General features: G+C 39.4%; 1 protein-coding gene across 22 annotated transcripts in view; it reads left to right on the top strand.

The window, feature by feature from the left end:
- SYNE1 (spectrin repeat containing nuclear envelope protein 1) overlaps positions 1 to 20,702 on the top strand; it is a 522,579-nt gene that overhangs the window by 231,448 nt on the left and 270,429 nt on the right. For all 22 annotated transcript variants that reach the window (XM_055390873.2, XM_019029254.4, XM_055390870.2 and 19 more), the window contains 10 exons: positions 45 to 203; positions 2,071 to 2,253; positions 4,947 to 5,048; positions 8,041 to 8,244; positions 9,564 to 9,771; positions 10,658 to 10,770; positions 12,418 to 12,623; positions 13,728 to 13,883; positions 17,843 to 18,134; positions 18,953 to 19,125. In XM_055390873.2, the coding sequence (XP_055246848.1) occupies positions 45 to 203; positions 2,071 to 2,253; positions 4,947 to 5,048; positions 8,041 to 8,244; positions 9,564 to 9,771; positions 10,658 to 10,770; positions 12,418 to 12,623; positions 13,728 to 13,883; positions 17,843 to 18,134; positions 18,953 to 19,125 (1,796 nt within the window). The remainder of the gene's footprint in view (positions 1 to 44; positions 204 to 2,070; positions 2,254 to 4,946; positions 5,049 to 8,040; positions 8,245 to 9,563; positions 9,772 to 10,657; positions 10,771 to 12,417; positions 12,624 to 13,727; positions 13,884 to 17,842; positions 18,135 to 18,952; positions 19,126 to 20,702) is intronic.

Below are 20,702 nucleotides of genomic sequence, written 5' to 3'. Positions count from 1 at the left end.
TGACTTATCACTATTTTATTAATTAAGAAATCATTTATCCACAGCATGAAACTGCCAAGAACAAAATGAATTACAAACAGAAAGACTTGGATAACTTTACCAGCAAAGGAAAACACTTGTTATCTGAGCTGAAAAAAATTCACAGTAGTGATTTCAGCTTGGTGAAAACAGACATGGAGAGCACCGTGGACAAATGGCTGGATGTAAGATAATCACCTGGGATTCTGTGAACTATTTAAATATTCACATTCCCCAATCAAATTTTTGGGCAAAGCGTTATTCAAGGATGTGAATTTCACTTTTTTTTTTTTTTTTTTTTGGAGACGGAGTTTCACTCTTGTTGCCCAGGCTGGAGTGCAATGGCACAATCTCAGCTCACCGCAACCTCTGCCTTCCGGGTTCAAGCGATTCTCCTGCCTCAGCCCCTGAGAGTAGCTGGGATTACAGGCATGCGCCACCATGCCCAGCTAATTTTTTGTTTTTAATAGAGACGGGGTTTCTCCATGTTCGTCAGGCTGGTCTCGAACTTCTGACCTCAGGAGATCTGCCTGCCTTGGCCTCCCAAAGTGCTGGGATTACATGTGTGAGCCACCGCACCCAGCCGAATTTTACTTTTAACATTTAGTACTAAATGCAAAATGAGAGTCTGAGGAAAAACCGTGCTCACATAAAGTTTAGAAATAATAAAATATGTATCTGCTTTGTAAAAACTTATTCTCAGACTTTTGGGAATTTCACTTGATAGCCTCAGTCATAACAAGTTATAACTCTGAATGTTTTTCTTTCCCAAACTATGAAATTATAGATAAAAAAGAAGAATTTATAAACATTCTATGGAATATTAAACCATAACATGTAATAATTTTAAGTAATAAGGCTATAATTTTGCATTGGAAAACATTGCACTTATAATTTACATCTTTCGGTTTTAGTTCTTGTTCTGTCACTTACTAGCTACGTGACCACAGAACAAGTCACTTGATTTTTCTGGAAATCTAGATATCAAGCCATAAATATTTTACATTACCTTCCAGCTAAAAAATTCAGTGATCCTGTTGCCCTCCTTCTATCAAAATCTAGTTTCAGATGTACAGTGGTTCCCCTACTTAAGCTAAATTTACCAGTTAGACTTTGATATTTGTGTAATATAATAAAATAATTTGGGGACTGCAGAAAACCCTACATGCTTCCACTTTTAAAAGAATATTCTTTGGCTAGGCGTGGTGGCTCACACCTGTAATCGCAGCACTTTGGGAGACCGAGGTGGGCAGATCACTTCAGGTCAGGAGTTCGAGACCAGCCTGGCTAACATGGTGAAACCCCATCTCTACTAAAAATACAAAAAATTAGCCGGGCGTGGTGGCGAGCGCCTGTAATCCTAGCTACTGTGGAGGCTGAGGTGGGAGAATTGCTGGAACCCGGGAGGCGGAGGTTGCAGTGAGCTGAGATCACACCACTGCGCTCCGGCCTGGGAAACAGAGTGAGATTCCACCTCAAAAAAAAAAAAAAAAGAACATTCTTTTATTTTTTTTAGCATGCTATTTTTGTTTTATTTATAGCTTTTGGGATTTTAGTGCATATCATTATAGGAAGAGTGATAAGCAATACTATTTTATTTTAATGTGCAAAATTGGTTGCTTTCATATGCATTATGTTATAAATATGTTTGAATCTAATTAATGCTAATTATACCTCAGCATTACAAATAAAAATGCTTATTGTTAATACTTTCAAAAATAAATACAACACTGTTCTTGATGGACATTTGTCCTGTAGAATTCAACCTTATAGTGAGTTATAGTAGATTCCAATGGACTTGTTATTAGTATCCCAATTTACAAATGAAAATGCAGTGTCTCAGAAATTCAAACAACTCTCCTAATGACAAAAGCAATCTATGGATTGGTTAGCATTTACATGAGTTGGGTGCACTTATTAGATTACAATAATTTTTGTGAAACTGTCAGTCAGAATATACTTTTCTGATAAAAGAAGCATTGGTACTTTGGTTGGGGGATGATCATCTTACGCCTCTGACTATGAATGCCACGGCTTCTGTTTCTCGCCTAGGTATCAGAGAAACTTGAAGAAAACATGGATAGGCTGAGAGTAAGCCTGTCCATTTGGGATGATGTACTGTCAAGTAGAGATGAGATTGAGGGATGGTCAAACAACTGCGTTCCACAGATGGCAGAAAACATCAGCAACCTGGATAACCGCCTCAGAGCTGAAGAACTGCTTAAAGAATTTGAGGTAAATTGACTGTGTTGACATATGGGAGCTGGTGGCATATTGTTGACCAGAATATGAAAAAAACAAAGTCTTTCTTAAAAGTTTATTCTTCTTTTAACTTTTATTTTTTATTTTATTTTATTATTATATTATTATTATTCTAGGCAAAGTTTTGCTCTGTCACCCAGACTGGAGTACAGTGGTGCTCCAGATCTCGGCTCACTGCTACCTCCACCTCCTGGGTTCAAGCGATTCTCCTGCCTCAGCCTCCCGAGTAGCTGGGATTACAGGCATGCACCACCAGGCCTGGCTAATTTTTACATTTTTAGTAGAGATGGGATTTCACCATGTTGGTCAGGCTGGTCTTGAACTCTTGACCTCAGGTGATCTGCCCACCTCAGCCTCCTGAAGTGCTGTGATTACAGGTGTGAGCCGCTGTTCCAGACCTTATTCTTCTTTTTAGAGACATAGAAGAGCATTAGAGAACTCTTAACTATCTTTTGCTATTTAATTTGAACAGGTTATGCATTTGAACCTGTTATGCATAACCTGATATGCATTTTTATCTATGCTTATTTAGGGCTCTTTAAATCGTTAGTAGAAAAGTAAAAGTTAATTGTTCCCATTCTTCAGGGGATATGGCATCCTTCTACTTCAAAACCAAATTGGAAGTGTTTGTAATTTAGTAGTGTTTAGTACCTATTTTTCCTTATTCAAAAAAATCCCAAACTGCTCACTGAGTCCTTACCATGTGCTCTTATTATGCCAGGTAGTGGGTTCTTCCACTTCCTTTTCAAAAATGGAAGACAATTGGAGATTGGAGGGTCACAGGCTTCCACAAAGAGTCCCTGACCTTTTAAAGTTCTAGTCACCAATTCACTTTAAACCTTTTTATTCCTATTTCTTGCAATCATTTGTTAATCATTCTTCAAATTTTTAATGAGCACCTAAGATATGTCAGGCACTGTTTTAGACATTGAAAATATAATGGAAAAACAGAAAGTCCTACCCTCGTGGGATTTGCATTATTTATATTACAATATATATTATATATAAAATATCAAGTAGTAATCGGGCTATGATAAAAGTGGAGTAGGGTAAAGAGAAATAGAGTAAGGAGATAGTGACTTTGGTCCAGAAAAATATACATGAATGAATTGTATTACCTAACTTATTTGTCTCTGATCCAAAGAACATTCTAAATGTTTTATTATCTAATTCCAATCTCTGAGGGCAATCAGAAGGAGAAAAAAATTATCCAGACTAAAAGTACAGGCAGGGGTGATGGATACCGCAGTGTCCTCAGCTGTTATCTCTGGTGCTAAACTAACATTACAGCTCCAAAGTGACCTGTGCTGGATCCAGCTTATACCAGCTTGCAAAAGTCAATTGTTAAATGTTCAGGAATTTTGGGAGCCACTGTTAAAAACAACCATTATTAAAACTTAAATTGTAAATAAATTTACAAAATAAGTTCCATTGAATACAAAGGTAATGACAACTAAAAACATATCACTTTCCATTATTCTTCTACATATCACTACTGTTACGTAGGCCTTTGAGTTATTGACATCTATTGTATCATGGTTGAAATAATTTAGAACAATGTACTGCTGTGTATGTCTTCAACTCCATGTGCTGTGACGTCATGTTGTAGCTTACCATGGTGGTAAATGCTACAAATCAGGGCTCTTTGTGGGAGGTTGAGAGGGACTTGTTAAAGTAATCAACTACTATTGACCTCAGAAATCCAATGATTCAATATGCTTCCGTGCCACATTAGATATGACCAGGTTCAGTTAGTCACAGAGATGGGTTCTTTATGTTACCCACTGTCCGTGTGACACACTAGCTAATAAAATTAGTGAATCAGACTCAGCCCAGTGCCCACAGGGCCATTCCTGCTGCAGTATAGTGAGTGTAGATAAGTAGGGAGATTCCTCAGTTGCCCGGCCAGCTTCTGGAGAAAGCCAGAGGGCCTGACGTCTTCCAGTAAGGAAATTCCTTTCTGAATTGAAGGCATCAGGAGGTTTGCTAGTGTCCCCAAAGCACCAAAATACCATTTTTGAGAGGAATAGTTTATTAAATGCCCCTTTGTGGTTTCAAATAACTAATGAAGTTTACAAGCATCTCATTTGTTTCACAATTCTTTGATCTTCTTTCCTCTTCTTTATGTTACTGTTGGTGCAAAAAAAGGCAAAATGTTATGTATCAATTTCATAATGAATCTGTTTCTGCTTTAATATCCTTTAAATTTTTATTTGAAACAATTCATTCATATTACACATAGTCTATAATAATTAGGCACTCCTGATGTGTACTTGCTTTGAAATGCTTCTTCAAGAGTTTCATGCTGCCATAGTAACCAGTAATATTAAAGTTAATGAATAAATGACAGTTAACCTATTGAAAATCCCCACTGACTCAAGACTTTGGGTCAGTGTTTAATTTTTTTCCAGGAGGTTTTTTTTCCTAATACAAAGGAGTGGAGAAAAACAAAGTTCTGCACACTCCTTCACATTCCCAGTGAACATTAATTGTAACATTTTCCACATTTGTACATCATAACAGCCCTCAGAAAAATGAAACAGATTTTTTTTTACACTGGCTTAAAGTTGGGGTATTTCGACAAAGTTAGCTCTTCTTGAAATTATTAAATGCCAAATATAGCATGTCAGTGTTTTTGATTAGTTATGTTTCTTCCCTTTTGGCAGTCTGAAGTTAAAAACAAAGCATTGAGATTGGAAGAACTGCATTCCAAAGTTAATGATCTGAAAGAATTAACTAAAAATCTAGAAACACCGCCAGACCTTCAGGTAAGCATTTTGTAATAACTACTAGACTTCCATCCATTTTGTAATTACTACCATATACTAGACTTTCTCTGTCTCTGTGTGTGTGTGTGTGTGTATATATATATATATATATCTCATATATCTATATCTCATATATATCTATATCTGATATATATATCTCATATATATCTATATCTGATATATATATCTCATATATATCTATATCTGATATATGTATCTCATATACATCTATATATGTATCTCATATATATATATCATATATATGTATCTCATATATATATATCATATATATGTATATCTCCTTTATATGTCCTTGATGTTATCATCATCACCATAATTCCAAGGAAACATGTGGATTGTATCAGACATGGGAGTCAAAATATTAATATATTTTCACATTCCTTTGGCCAGTATTAATAGCATATTTCCAACTCGAATATTATAATAAGGGTAGTTCTTTTTTTGCCTACTGAATTTCGGAAGCATTTCAGCCAAGTTGCCTCATGGACCATTTCATGTCTAGACAGGAACAGAACCCCCTCTTCTTTTGGTGTTTTTGATGTTGGTTGTTTGTTTGTTTATTGAGACAGAGTCTCATTCTGTCACCCAGGGTGGAGTGCAGTGGTGCAATCTCGGCTTACTGCAACCTCTGCCTCCCAAGCTCAAGCAATCCTCCCACCTCAGCCTCCCTGGTAGCTGAGACTACAGGCACGTGCCACCATGGCAGGCTAATTTTTTAAATTTTTTGTAGACAGGAGGTTTTGCCATGTTGCCAAGGCTGGTCTTGTACTCCTGAGCTCATGCAATCTGCCTGCCTCGGCCTCCCAAAGTGCTGGGATTACAGGTGTGAGCCACTGCGCCCAGCCTAGAAACCCTTCTTATGAATGTTGATGTTCTTATTGATATTTTCCTAATGCTGTTACTGAATAACTGGGTTTAGAGGGATCACCACTATAAACCTCCCTTCACGGCCCTTCAGATGGCACAAATCCACGAGAACCATGAAGCAGGCCAGGGTAGATCAGCACTGGTCAGAACACCTGCGCTACTTCAGTGCCCAAGCCCTGGAAGCATCCAGCATGGTGGGTCTCTTTTGGCTGGCAGCCCCACTGGCTCCAGGCTCAGGTTTCTGCTGCATCCCTTTAGCTTCCATATGTGTTGCTGCTTCTGTTGATTTTCTCTACATTTCCTTTCTTCTTCTTGTGCTTTCTCTTTGATTTGCTGCTTTGGGCCAAGCAATCAATCTAGTTGATCAGTTATGCTTTTGCTCTGACCTGAGACTGCTTGTTCAATAGTGCCATTAGGGATGATATACATGCACAGGAATGCTAGAAGTTTTGTGTGAAGTAAGAAGACACAAAGGAGGTGCTATCCATATACAAAAGAGATAAAGAGTCCTTATGCATGCTGCCTGTGTTGGGGATATCAATGGTTAACAGTTGGACTTTTGCAGAGTTGAGCAGGAGTTGAGCAGGATCTTCAGAGAGTTATTGGTGTACTCTAGTCTTCTCTTTCTTCCTTTCTCTCTCTCTCTCTGTCTCTGTTTCTCTCTCTCTCTGTTTCTCTCTCTCTCTGTCTCTCTCTGTCTCACACACACACACACGTGTGCACATACACGCACCCCTATGTATACTCAAGGAAGAGGTGAGGGGGTGGCTTACCTTACCTCAAGGCAGAAGGGTTCCGGCAGTGCCACCTGGAGAACAGGATATTTGTCCCCTGCATTTGGCAGGCATGGGAGTCTGATCTCTATCCCCCCAAGAATCCTAAAAGTGACAGACAGGCTGGCTAACTGCTGCTATATTTGCCAAAGGATAAATGATGGCTTGTGGGGTCCTGCACCTCAAAGTTAGTTGGAGGTAAATGCCAGAGGTCACTCTGGCCCAAATATGAACCAGGAGAGGAAACGAAAGGAAGAGACCACCATATGAGGATATTATAGGTGGCCTAAGAAGGCTATCTGGAGGATAAACAGACCTTAGCAATGAGAAGTTAAAGAAAGGCCTCCAGGCGGAGGAATGAGAAAGTAAAGAGCCAAAGAACAGCGCACTGTCGTGTCAAGGGAACTTCACTGGGAAGTCCAAGCATGAAAAAAGTCAGAAAAACACAAGACCAAGGCCTATGGGAGGAGGAATGAATGCTAAACCTTGCCTGGCCTAGAGGGCACAGATGCCCATCCAGTGAGTCAGAACGCCTCACCCGCCTCCTGCCAGTCCAAGCCTATAGGAGAAAGAAGCCTTACACAGGGTGGCAGAATAGAAATAAAACGAAGGAAGAGAAAGAAAGATATTTACTCCCTTCCACACTGTTGGTCTCCTGCTCCCAGCAGATCTGAGGTGGGGGTAAGAATAAAAGCCTTCAATTTACGTTAAGTTGAAAGTTTTCATTACCAAATAGGCCAGGATGTTTGAATTGTGGAATTGAGATTGTTTTTCAATGTATAGTGACTATATGTCCTTTGACTAACTAGGGGGCCGTAGAAGTCGACCCCCCTCAGCTATATCATCCAGGGAAAAGAGAATAACTATCCCCACTCAATATTTTAAAGCAACAGTGGGGACAAAAATAAAATTGTTTTATGATAAAATCCTACAGTGATATTTGCCCCAGATAGTGTTACATCTGAGCAGACAATGGGTATTTCCAGGGAGAATCAAGAGCAGATTTTTGGTCACCACCTGGGAATTCTGGGTAGGTCTAGCTCTACTTTCAGAATGCCCTCTCACATCTTCCCTGGAACCTCAGTTAGAGCTGCCACTCTCCCACCCAGTGTGAACACAATCCTTCCTCTTTCTATTTGCCCGTCACTTCGTGTGTTTGGCAACTGTGTCCACTGATTTTCCTTCTTGGAAAGGCATATTAACATTGGAGCTGGCTTCCATGATGAGACTTGTGTGGCTTTGACAATTAAGCTGCACGTGAACAGAATTTCTACTGAATGAGTATTCTTCTGGTCTTCAGAGATATTGATGAAATCTTGCTTGATATTTAGTTTATAGAAGCAGACTTAAGGCAGAAACTGGAGCATGCCAAAGAAACAACTGAAGTAGCAAAAGGAACCCTGAAGGATTTCACGGCTCAAAGTACACAAGTGGAGAAGTTTATTAATGACATAACAACATGGTTCACAAAAGTGGAAGAATCGTTGATGAACTGTGCCCAAACTGAGACTTGTGAAGCACTGAAAAAAGTCAAGGTAGGTAATAAACTATCATTAAGTGCTTCCATTCGAATGGTGATCGTAGTTCTGTTTTGTGGTGACTATAATAAAAAATATAACCTCTGCTCTCAGTTACCCATATGAACACCAGACCAACTTATTTATGACATTGAACACAGCAAAGTAAGCAACACGTGAAAAACTGAGTGCAGGTGTTCAGAAATCAAAAATGAATACCTTGAAAACAGAAAGCATGTGTTGCTGTAGCGCCTGCTCAGAGTCTATGCTTGTTCAAAGTTTTTTTTCTTTTTTATAAAAGGGTGGAGCCTGTGGAAGAACTATTTGACTTCCGCAAATTTTCAAACTTGAGTATCCAATAGTTTTTCATCACTTAATTATATTTATTGGTCACTGTGACTTCTTTCATCCACAGAATGTATATTTTTTGAAAAAGAAGAAGTTGAGAAAACATTCTATTTCCATGTTTTCTATTTTTTTATTTTTATTTTTTGAGATGGAGTCTCGCTCTGTCACCCAGGCTGGAGTGCAGTGGCACAATCTGGGCTCACTGCAACCTCCCCTCCCAGGTTCAAGTGATTCTTCTACCACAGTCTCCCCAATAGTTGGAACTACAGGCACCCACCACCATGCCCAGCTAAGTTTTGTATTTTTAGTAGAGATGGGGTTTCATCATGTTGGCCAGGCTGGTCTCAAACTCCTGCCCTCAAATGATCCACTGGCCTCAGCCTCCCAAAGTGTTGGGATTACAGGTGTGAGCCACCACACCTGGCCCATTTTCATGTTTTCTATCCATATTAATAGATAACATTCCTAATTAGCTATCTGTAAAGGACAAGCATTGAGTTGACTTTTCAACAAATGCAATTTGTTCTCTTTTAGCATATTTCCTTGCTGTACTAGAAACTGAGGTCTTTTTTCCTTTTTTTTTTTTTTTTAATTAACTACTGGTGCTTTTGGTGAGCACGTGACTCTGAAACAAAGTTCAAGTGTCTCATTGAAGAATGTGAACTGCAATGGTCTCTAATCAACTGACTAAACCCAAGATCATGGACTGGAATCTATAAGGACCTATTCAGTTTGCTTGAAATGCTAAATTATACCTCACCTCCTAACTACTTCCCAACAGCTGTTTGTTCCCAAGGAGAACTGGGCAAAATTCTGAAAGTATCAGTACAGATCTAGTACAAGTACTCAAAAACTTGCACCAAAATGTATACTACATGGAGTGGATTCAACAATGTCAATTTCAGATTGTAAAACAGTACCATAGTGAAGTAAATGGAGTATTTCTCTCAAGTTATGAATATCCTTCATAATATACTTTTATTCTGTAGGATATACAAAAAGAACTTCAAAGTAAACAAAGCAACATCAGCTCCACCCAAGAAAATCTCAATAGCTTGTGCCGCAAGTACCACTCAGCTGAGTTGGAGAGCCTGGGCCGTGCAATGACTGGTCTGATTAAGAAACATGAAGCCGTGAGCCAGCTGTGCTCCAAAACCCAGGCCAGCCTGCAGGAATCTCTGGAAAAACACTTCAGTGGTGAGTTCTGAGGGGCCTTAGCATGAGTAGTTTGTTTCCGAGAAAGAATCCAAACCAAATGCTGCCTAGAAACTGCCAGCAAAAGTTTGAGGAAACTTTCCAGGGTGTCATTTCAAATTTGTTTGTGCTTTGCGATTTGAGCAATAGAAGTGCTGTGCTGGAGGCTCTCACCCTATACACAATTTTTTCTTTGTTTTTCCTCTTTTTCCCAAGAAAGCAAGAGTTCACCATCTTGATGATTCTGAATTTCATCTGCATTTTCTATATATAGCTCATGTGTGTGGAAAATTACTTCCACTGCTCAAGTGGCCAGCAGCCACTGTCCAAACAACTGCTGAAATTTTTTATGCTATGATGAAGTGACACAATAAACTTAGATGTTGGTAGAAGCCATGAAACAGGGGCAGCCATAGGGTCCAGGAAATTGCCCATCCTGTGGCGCTGCCTCTGCTTTCCACACAGCTGTGCCTGACGTGGATCCACCATGACTCCCCAAAAGAGGAGATGGTTCCTTCCTGTGCCATCAAAATGGCTTTAATGTCCCTGGAGCATTTCTCTCCTTGCACTTTTTACGTATTCAGGCAATTAATTATTTTTCTTGACCCAAAGAGAAAACACAACAGGATATTAGACATTCCAGGAACATACATTTCTTTTTAGTCTTTCCTCTGAGATAACTTCTCAATTCTACCATGAACATGCATGGCTGTAGAGCATACTGTATTACTTTATATATTATTATTTTCTTTGTGGAATATTTTGTAAGGCAAGAGGAGATGAGCTAAAGGCCAGAAATAATTCATTGTGGTAATCCTGGGAGCCCATTCAGTGTTTTGGATTTGCTTCTGATTTTTTATTTTTATTTATTTATTTTTTCTTTCAAAAGAGTCTATGCAGGAATTCCAAGAATGGTTTTTGGGAGCAAAGTCAGCAGCAAAAGAATCATCAGATCGCACGGGTGACAGCAAAGTTCTAGAAGCAAAGCTCCATGATCTTCAGGTATAGAAGCTGACATCCTTTTTCTTCTTCCCAAAAATGTACTCAAGTGCCTGCAGGCAGACCTAAGTTATCTCATTTCCCAAATCTTATCTGAGCCAATCTTTTCCTCATCCCTAACAGAATTAGGCTGATTGAGTCAGAAGGAAATAGATAACATGATAAGTATGTTGAGAAACAAGTTGGGGCTACAGAATTTCCAGATCTCTTTCCTCTCTTTTTTTAGCCTATTGACAATTCTTTGAAATTCATTCTAAACTAAACCTAGTTTTAATTTTCATAACAATAAGAGTATAATAACTGTATCTGTATTATATGACTATTGTGGAGGAGTTTTAAAAAGAAGAAGACATGGTTTGTGTTTTTTAGTAATTTATGGTCTATAGTTAGAGATAGGAGATATTCAAACTAAAATAATAGATATTACAGGTTTTATAGGTTTTACTGACTGAAAATGTATGAGCTTAGGAAGGAGAAGGCCATGGTAAAGTAGAGTTAAGAAATGATTTACAGAAGAATAGGCTCAAGTTAGGTTTTGGCCAAGCTTGTCAAGCAGCTAATCCGAGTAAAGCACTATGTTAAGTATTATAAAAAGAAACCTTTTTCTTTTTTTTTTTTTTTGAGATGGAGTCTTGCTCTGTCACCCAGGGTGGAGTGCAGTGGCATGATTTCAGCTTACTGCAACCTCCACCTCCTGGGTTCAAGTGATTCTCTTGCCTCAGCCTCCCAAGTAGCTGGGATTACAGGTGTGTGCCACCATGCCCAGCTAATTTTTGTATTTTCAGTAGAGATGAGGTTTCACCACGTAGGCCAGGCTGGTCTCAAACTCCTGACCTCAGGTGATCCACCTGCCTCGGCCTCTCAAAGTGCTAGTTACAAACATGAGCCACCATGCCCGGCCAAAATAAATCATTTTTAAAAGCTAATGAGAACCATGAGGGTTTTGTGGCCTAATGGGGGATAAAAATGATAAAAATGATGTTGATAATTCATTAGATTACAAGTTAACGATAGAAAGATCATTATAGTAAAGGAAGCTGGTTTTGCAGGAGGTGTGGAGAATTCAGATGTAGAATTGTCTCCTTTTAAGCTTGAGGTGTAGCAAACGCCACAAGGAAATGCCTGATTAATGGGTGACATACCACTCTAGAGCTCTGGGGAGAGGCAGGGCTAGCCCTGGACTCTGGAATTCTTTTGCTTTGTCAAAGCCCTGTCCAAGCATAGATTTTCCAAGAAAGAGATACAGACCAGGAAAAGAAAGGGCCTGAGGATTTTGCATGCAGGGTGGATCAGGGGAGGGGCTGGAGGCAGCTAACCAGGTAGAGGATCTCACATGAACCCTGAGAGATGGTGGACCTGGACCATGTTGGGACAGTGAGAATGGGGAGAGACTGAGAACAAGACCTTGGTGAGAACGTCCTCGGTTCCAGCTCAGCCTTGTTTACACTTTGTCCTCAGTGGTTCCAGTGGCTGGCTGACACCATTCTCAATGAGGAGCCTTGGTTGTGCCCAATTGTATGCATCATTTTTACTCCAGCCTTGTTAAGCCGTTTTCCTTTGGACTCTGTTTTTCTTCTCCTGCTTTACTACTTCAGCTCACAATTGTAATGCATAGTCCCATGCACCTGTTACCTTTATTTCCTGAAACAGAACATTTTGGACTCAGTCAGTGATGGGCAGAGCAAACTTGATGCGGTGACTCAAGAAGGACAAACTTTGTATGCACATTTATCTAAACAAATTGTCAGTAGCATTCAGGAACAAATCACAAAGGCCAATGAAGAGTTTCAAGCATTTCTGAAACAATGCCTTAAAGATAAGCAGGCTCTTCAAGACTGTGCTTCAGAACTTGGAAGGTAGGTTAGTTTAACCAACATAGATTTCATCATACACCAAGTGTGTTTTTAAAGGCTTAGAGAAAAGAGTCATGTGAATAAATAAATAACGTTTGACACTGTGAGTTTAAATTATAATAAGCTTTGATCATAAATACAGGTTGATACTAGGGCAATAATCAATTTTTCGGACTCTGAATTTATGACTTGGCTTTTTTTAATATAGAGAAAATAAACTATATTTACTAGTAACTGAAAATTATATAAATGCATATAATTTTTATTTGGTTCACCAATATATAAAGCTCTGACACCTCAATTTTTAGATTATACAAGGTTTTTCCTTGTATCCACTTCATTTGGGATAGAGTCATAGCAGAAAACAATGATTGAATTCTGTGGATCTAGATTCCAATAAGTAATATATGGTGAATATACGATTAGAAGGGGAGAAAGAGCCACCTATGACTAGGGTGAGAGAAGATGTCAGTAGAATCAAATTGTCTTTCTGATGGCAGAATAATTTGCCTGACTCTTGCCCAGCTTTCTTGGAGAGCTTACATTGTTTCCAAAACTTAGAGCTCTTGAGATATATTTGAAAATCCCTTAAGAAACAAAGACACAGGGGCCACTTTCCCTTCTCTTCCCAGGGATTCCACTGCCCTACTTATTCACTGGCCCCAACTCAAGGGTCTTTGTAGTAAGTCACAAAATTAAAGTGCACATTGACATGGGAATGTAATCTTGTTGGCAATTACCAGCTATGAAATCAATTCATATCCGTTGGCCCCAATTCAGGGGTCTTCGTAGTAAGACACAAAATTAAGTGCTCATTGACGTGGGAATGTGATCTTGTTGGCAATTACCAGCTATGAAATCAGTTCAGCTAGGTGAGATGATTCTTTTCCTGCTTGGATCTCAAAAGAAATTGTCATGATTTTCACTTTGTTATTAAAATAAGTGATAATTTGGGTGGGTTAGTTGTTAAGTTTTGTTTTGTTTTTGTCACTTGAACGTTCATGAGGTCTTGATTGCCATTTAAAAGACATTGTGACCTCAGCTATTAAAAGTAATTTATCATAACAAGCATGTAAGAATTTCTCTAAGGCATTTTCTTTCCCTTAGCTTTGAAGATCAGCACAGAAAACTGAACTTATGGATCCATGAAATGGAAGAAAGGTTCAATACAGAAAACTTGGGAGAGAGTAAACAGCACATTCCTGAGAAGAAAAATGAAGTTCATAAAGTTGAAATGTTTTTGGGAGAACTGCTGGCTGCAAGGTATGGTCCAGAAATGGAAGAGGTCCTTTACCTCTTACCATGTTTTAGACTAGTTGGTTGGTTGTTTGGTTTGGTTTTGATTGGTTGGTTAGTTGGTTTGTGGGTAGTGGTTTGTGCTGTCCTTGAATGTCTGGAATACAGAGGACTATGCTGCACTCTTTGCAGCAGTGCAGTATTCTGGTGAGAGTGCAGGATGGAAGTAAGAAGCTCATCTGCATTCCAGATCCACCTCCTGTTTGTTCAAGAAATCGGGCAGGTCACTTATCTCCTGTCGCTCTTGATTTTAGCCTTTAAACATTGTGTTAATAATACTGTATTTTCCTCTCTGAGGTTATTTTGAGGATCAATTAACATAATGTGAAGCTGATACGAAGGAAAGAAAACCACAAATTCACAGTGACTGTAAAGATAAAAAAAAAAAAAAAAAAAAGAGTGCTTGCCAGGTGCAGTGGCTCACACCTATAATCCCAGCACTTTGGGAGGCAGAGGCAGGCAGATCACCTGAGGTCAGAAGTTCGAGACCAGCCTGGCCAACATGGTGAAACCCTGTCTCTACTAAAAATACAAAAATTAGCTGGGCGTGGTGGAGGGCGCCTGTAATTCCAGCTACCCGGGAGGCTGAGGCAGGAGAATTGCTTGAATCTGGGAGGCAAAGGTTGCAGTGAGCCGAGATCATGCCACTGCACTCCAGCCTGGGTGACAGAGTGAGACTCCATCTCAAAAAAAAAAAAAAAAAAAGGAAAAAGAAAAAAAAAAAGAGTACTGTATATGTCAATTTCCATATGTTATTCACACATTTCAGCTTCCAGTTCCATTTCCCACCCACCCATCCTTGTAATCTTAATAAAGTAAAAGGTATGGTCAAGTCTGACTTTCTTTGTGGTTCCTGTTCCCAACTACAGTATTTATTTCTTCATTGCTTCCCACTGAGAAAACATTTCTGGCTCCTTTCCCAGGCAAAGTTCCCTGATCTGTGCTTTTGACCCTACCACACTGAGGGCTTTGCTCGCAAATTTGTGCTCCACCCCTGGCATTTTCAGTTGCTTGCTCTCCTTTGGAAGATAGGACACTTTCCACAGGGAAGTGCAGCTTGGCTTTGGCTCCTTGGGCTCATTACCTGTCCTCTTAAAGAGCCAGTGCATCTACATAAGAAGCAGAAGAGGATAGCACCCACTCTACTTTATCAAATAAGTCAGAAACAATCATATTAGAAATCATTCTACTATAAAGACACATGCACATGTATGTTTACTGCAGCACTGTTCACAATAGCAAAGACTTGGAGCCAACCCAAATGCCCATCGATGATAGACTGGATAAAGAAAATGTGGCACAAATACACCATGGACTACTGTGCAGCCATAAAAAGGATGAGTTTCATGTCCTTTGCAGAGACATGGATGAAGCTGGAAATCATCATTCTCAGCAAACTAATACAGGAACAGAAGACCAAACACCGCATGTTCTCACTCATAAGTGGGAGTTAAACAATGAGAGCACATGGACACAGGGAGGGGAACATCACACAACAGGACCTGTCAGGGGATGGGGGGTTAGGGGAAGGATAGCATTAAGAGAAATACCTAATGTAGATGACAGGTTGATGGGTGCAGCAAACCACCATGGCACTTGTATACCTATGTAACAAACCTGCACATTCTGCACATGTATCCCAGAACTTAAAGTAAAATAAAAATAAAAAAGAAATTCCAGAATTCAGATCATAGTCATTTTCTGTTTCCACTGAGTCTTCTTTTTAGTCAAACATGCCCAGTATTCCTTGTCTTGAAAAACAAACATACAAACAAATGCACAAAAGAACCCATGCTGATAACTACTTGTTGGTATGCTAGTTTGATGACTGCTATAAATTGTCCCTGAAATACATTGGAACATCTCTATGAGCCGTTACTATAGTGTAAGCTCTTCATTTACTCTATGAACCCCAATTTCCAGCTATGAGTTTCTCAAGATCAGTGACTTAAGATCTGTATCATTTCTGTTCATTATCTAGTATAGTGCCAGAAAATAGAAAATGTTTGCTGAATTAATAGAATAATAGCATCATTGCAACCATATAACTTTCTGAAAACTACATTGCACTTAAATTTTGCTTTTTAAATGTTGACTCATGTCTAGATACAATATAACACACCCAGACCTACTTCCCTTCTTCCAGATGTTTTAAATGGTTTTCCATAGTCTCAGCTTTTATTTCTTCTCTACAGGCTGCTCGTTACCTTCCTCTGTATCTGCTTCTCCTGCCATCATTACACCAAAACTGCGTTAGAGAAAGTGGCCCAAATATACTTCAACACCAAATTCAAGGTCTTTTATGTTCCTCATTGTTTTTCTAATAATTGCAACTTTTTCACATTGATAAGCATGCAATCCTTCTTGCAGTTTCAGTCTGATATTCCAGGACCAGATGCTAAGAGATCTTAGTGTGCTTGTTTCTGGGTTCTTTCTCTCCATCCTGGCCACTTCTGCAGACAATCCTAACACACTGTTCTGCTCATTCAGGTTCTCCATGGGGCCACCTGACTTCTCTCACTGGCTTGCTGCTTGCTCCTCCCAGTCTTCTAGATTTCTTTTCACCATAATATTTCACTACTTGAAATATTTTAAGGAAATGCCCTGTATAAAAGTACCTCAGCTTAAGACTCATTGAATTTTTATCATGCATTAAGCAATTTATCTCATAGTAAGAAGGGAAATCTCTTTTCTTGAATTATTATTTACTCAAATCATTGCTTAAGCCACCTTCTTGTCTCACCAAACAGATAACAAGTATAATAAATGTCTTTTAGAGTAGGTGTTTTATTTTATTTTATTTTATAAGTTCCAGGGTACATGTGCAGGATGTGCAAGTTTGTTACAGAGTAGGTGTCTTGTTGTATAACTCTTAGCAGATCTCAGGGTGGCCCATAGGATATATTTGCATAACAGCCACTCCAAAAAAATTTGAAACATTCAGTTTCCACGAGAGATTTGCTTTGTGTTCTTTTTCTAGTAGTCACAACAGTTTATGTTAAGACATTCCATGCTACCCTCTGATATCCTGGGCTTTTTCCTGGTAAATGTGCAGATAAGAATTCAGAACTCTGTAAAATGGGAATAAAACCAACCAAGCCACATAGTGCTTACGTTTTCCCCTTGATCTAATTAACATGGCTCCAAACTAAGATGAGCTCAATACCCAAGATATAACAAGAAAGCTCATAAGTGCTCCTACAACAGCTTTTCGAAAGAACATTTTTTTTCCCCACTTAGTCTCTGCACAATATTGTGTTGGGTCTTGGGAACATAAGGTGAATATAATGGCCCTAGCTTTTAGAAAGTGAAAGGCTTTTGGATTGAGATAGTCGGCATACATGGTGATAGAGCAAGACAAGGAGCAGAGGGCACAAAGAGGTCCCACACTCCCCACCCACCCTGAATTGGTGTGGATGCTCCTGGGGATGTGATGCCTGCGCCGAGCTTTGAACAGGCAACTAGGAATGCAACAGTGCTGAGCAGAAGGGTTTTCATAAAGGAGGAATCTCCATGTAGATACAAGACAGCAGGGGTTTTGAGAATTTCAGGGAGCTTTTCATCATCTGACCATTAAATAGGAATGCAGAGATGCTACGGAGAAGCCTGAAGAGGCAGCTAGGACCATTTTCTGAATTAAATTTCTGGAAATACAGTAAGTAATACAGTAGGCTCCACCACTGCTATTTGGATGCAGGCACAGCACAGACTGAATGTTATCCCCCGATAGGTACTGACAACATTAGGAGAGATCATAAGAGAATGAAATAACCAGGTCAGTTCCCAGCATCTTTATTTAAAAGGCATGTCAGCTATGAGCCTGTGTCTGGTTACTGCTCCAATATCAACAATCATTTGTCACTCCCCTGCACTCCAGAATGTCAGAATTAATTTTTTTTCTTTTTTCTTTTTTTTCTTTTTTTCAGAGAGTCTCTTGATAAGCTTTCCCAGAGAGGGCAGCTTCTGAGTGAAGAAGGCCACGGTGCTGGGCAGGAGGGCCGCCTGTGTTCCCAGCTCCTCACAAGCCACCAGAACCTACTTAGAATGACCAAAGAGAAACTCCGGAGCTGCCAGGTGGCCCTTCAGGAGCACGAAGCCCTGGAGGAAGCACTGCAAAGCATGTGGTCCTGGATGAAGGCCATTCAGGACAGACTGGCCTGTGCAGAGAGCACTCTTGGGAGCAAAGACACCCTGGAGAAACGGCTGTCACAAATACAGGTACATGCGACACCAGCCAGACGCTGACAACTGCTGAATGCTAATTTGATTAGATTCACAAGTGCTTGTGTTGTGTCCTAATTGTTCTGTAAGCCTCTAAATGAGGATTGTGCGGGCAAAATGGAGAAATTGGGCAAAAAAGGATACAGAGGCATCATTTTTCCCCTTTGTAAGGGGAAAAATGTTATTTTAATAGCTTTAAATAATTTTAAATTTGATTTAGTAAATATTCAGCAAGCGTTACTGAATATCTACTCTGCTCCAAGCACTCTGCAAGTTGCTGGGAATATAGAGATAAAAGTTAGGACCCATTTTCTAGGAGTTCACAGTCTAGGGGAAGACACCAATCTGTAAATTGTTACTTTCAATACAGTCCGTATGTAGGGGCCATGATTAAAGCCATCAAGGGTATATTGAAAGCTCAGAGGAGATCACCAACCTAGCCAATGAAGCTGACGTTGAAAGAGAGAAATTAGCCAGCCAATTAATGTAGGGGACTGCTGGGTTTTAGACAGATGTGTCTTCATTTTCAAAAGAATGTATTTTCACTCTTTGAAACTGAAGTCAATAAAATTATACTTTCTAGGCTAGTGGTCCAAGTTTTCTAAGAATTTATATTGGAATTAATCTTTGACTCCTAGACTCCCAGATACCTAATTTTAAGTCAATATTATATTGCAATAGGGCCCAGAGTTTGTTGTTTTCATTTTAAGGTAAGTAAAGTATTCCTACTTCAGTTCTTATGGAAAACTACCATTTTTTAAAATAGAAGAAGGTCTTTACATGCCTACTGATGAGTATTCTTTCTTCCTTTCCAGGATATTCTCCTGATGAAAGGTGAAGGGGAAGTTAAGTTGAATATGGCCATTGGCAAGGGGGAACAGGCCTTGAGAAGTAGCAACAAAGAAGGTCAGAGGGTGATTCAGACTCAGTTAGAGACCCTTAAAGAAGTGTGGGCTGACATCATGAGCTCCTCCGTCCACGCTCAAAGGTACAGAACCTATTTTTAGTGTTTGTTTAAGTCCAATGCAGTGACTTAGTAAAATGATGGAGCAGTACTGAGGTCTCCTGGGGTGGAATTCCCAAGCATTTTACTGTAGCTTGTAGGCATGCCTGTCTTTGTCTAAGTTGTGTTTTCCACAGGGCGATGACTGGTTTTTGCTTGTTATTGCTTTGTTTCTGTGTTCTTACTTGCATTTTTTAAATATTTAAATGTACCTATTATCTCTTCTGGAATCTTACGTGACATGGGCTCAGCAAAACATCTCCTTTCAAGCCATCCAAGCAAGAATATATGGTTCTTTAATAACTTGAATACATTTTAGCTTAAGGAACATATGGAGAATTAAGCTATTGGCAGCTGTTGAGCTTAGTCGTAAATCTATTCCTCAACTAGAAGTCATACTACGCCCATTTGCATTATAGGAAATGTGTAGGATGGTTTTGATTGTCACAGTGACGAGGGAATATCCCTGGCATTTAGTGACTGAGGCACAGAGAGCTCATATCCTACAAAGTGTGGAACATTCTCACACAACCAACAGTCAGCCCATCCAGAATACAGCCCAGCCGTAGAGCCTCTGTTGAAAATCACCTGTACCAGAAGTTGATGAGGAAGTAGGGAAGCCCTTGATTGTTATACCAGGTAGTGTTTTTGTTGTTGTTGTAATTATAAGTGAGAGATTTCTCCCTACCTCCCTCTTCTCAGAGTATCCATAAATAATCTGGCTCATTTGTTGGACAAATGACCGTCAGTCTGAATTACAGTAAAAAAGAGCCATATTCTGATGGTTATATATCCTGCTAGATCATTGACACACTGGGTGCCCAATGTGATCATAATAAAATAGATGAATAGAAGATTAAAGTTCATACAAAGAAGGGAATAACAGACACTGGTGCCTCCTTGAGGGTGGAAGGTGGGAGGAGGGAGAGGAGCAGCAAAAATAACTGTCATGTGCTAGGCTTAGTACATGGGCAATGAAATAAATCTGGGCAGCAAATCCCCAAGACATGAGTTTACCTATACAGCAACTCTGCACACGTACCTTTGAACCTACAATAAAATTTTAAAAATATTTAAAGAAAATTCAAGTTCATTACAAAGCAAAACAAAAATAACACTATAGTTATCCACGGCAATGTGAACAAAAATCCCTGGTTACAACTAACAATTTGGAGGGTTTTGTTGTTGTTGTTGTTGTTTTTTCATTTAATATGGAGCATAGGCAGTGACTCTCAAAGTCAGCAGGACTTTGCATCTTAGTAATAACTCACAATTATCAGCAAAGAAAAAAATCAGATGCTATCGTTGTCTTACTCTATATCATAGACTGCTGGAGCGTGAACTAAGCTTCCAGAGGCTTAGCTTAGGCCAGTTTCCTAAAACTTCATAGGAATATGGGTAGATATTTTTCAGATGTTAGAATAAGATGTTACATGCAGGAAGCAGACTCTGGTCCTTGACTCCACTATTTCAGCAAGAAATTAAATTTGACAGTGACATATTGAGTGACAGCAATGTTCAAATTATTGCATTAAAATAATGAAATAAAACAGAAAGGTTTT

This window comes from Gorilla gorilla, chromosome 5 (assembly GCF_029281585.2).
Source record: "Gorilla gorilla gorilla isolate KB3781 chromosome 5, NHGRI_mGorGor1-v2.1_pri, whole genome shotgun sequence".
NCBI lineage: Eukaryota > Metazoa > Chordata > Mammalia > Primates > Hominidae > Gorilla > Gorilla gorilla.
This window is presented reverse-complemented; position numbering and strand designations above follow the sequence as displayed.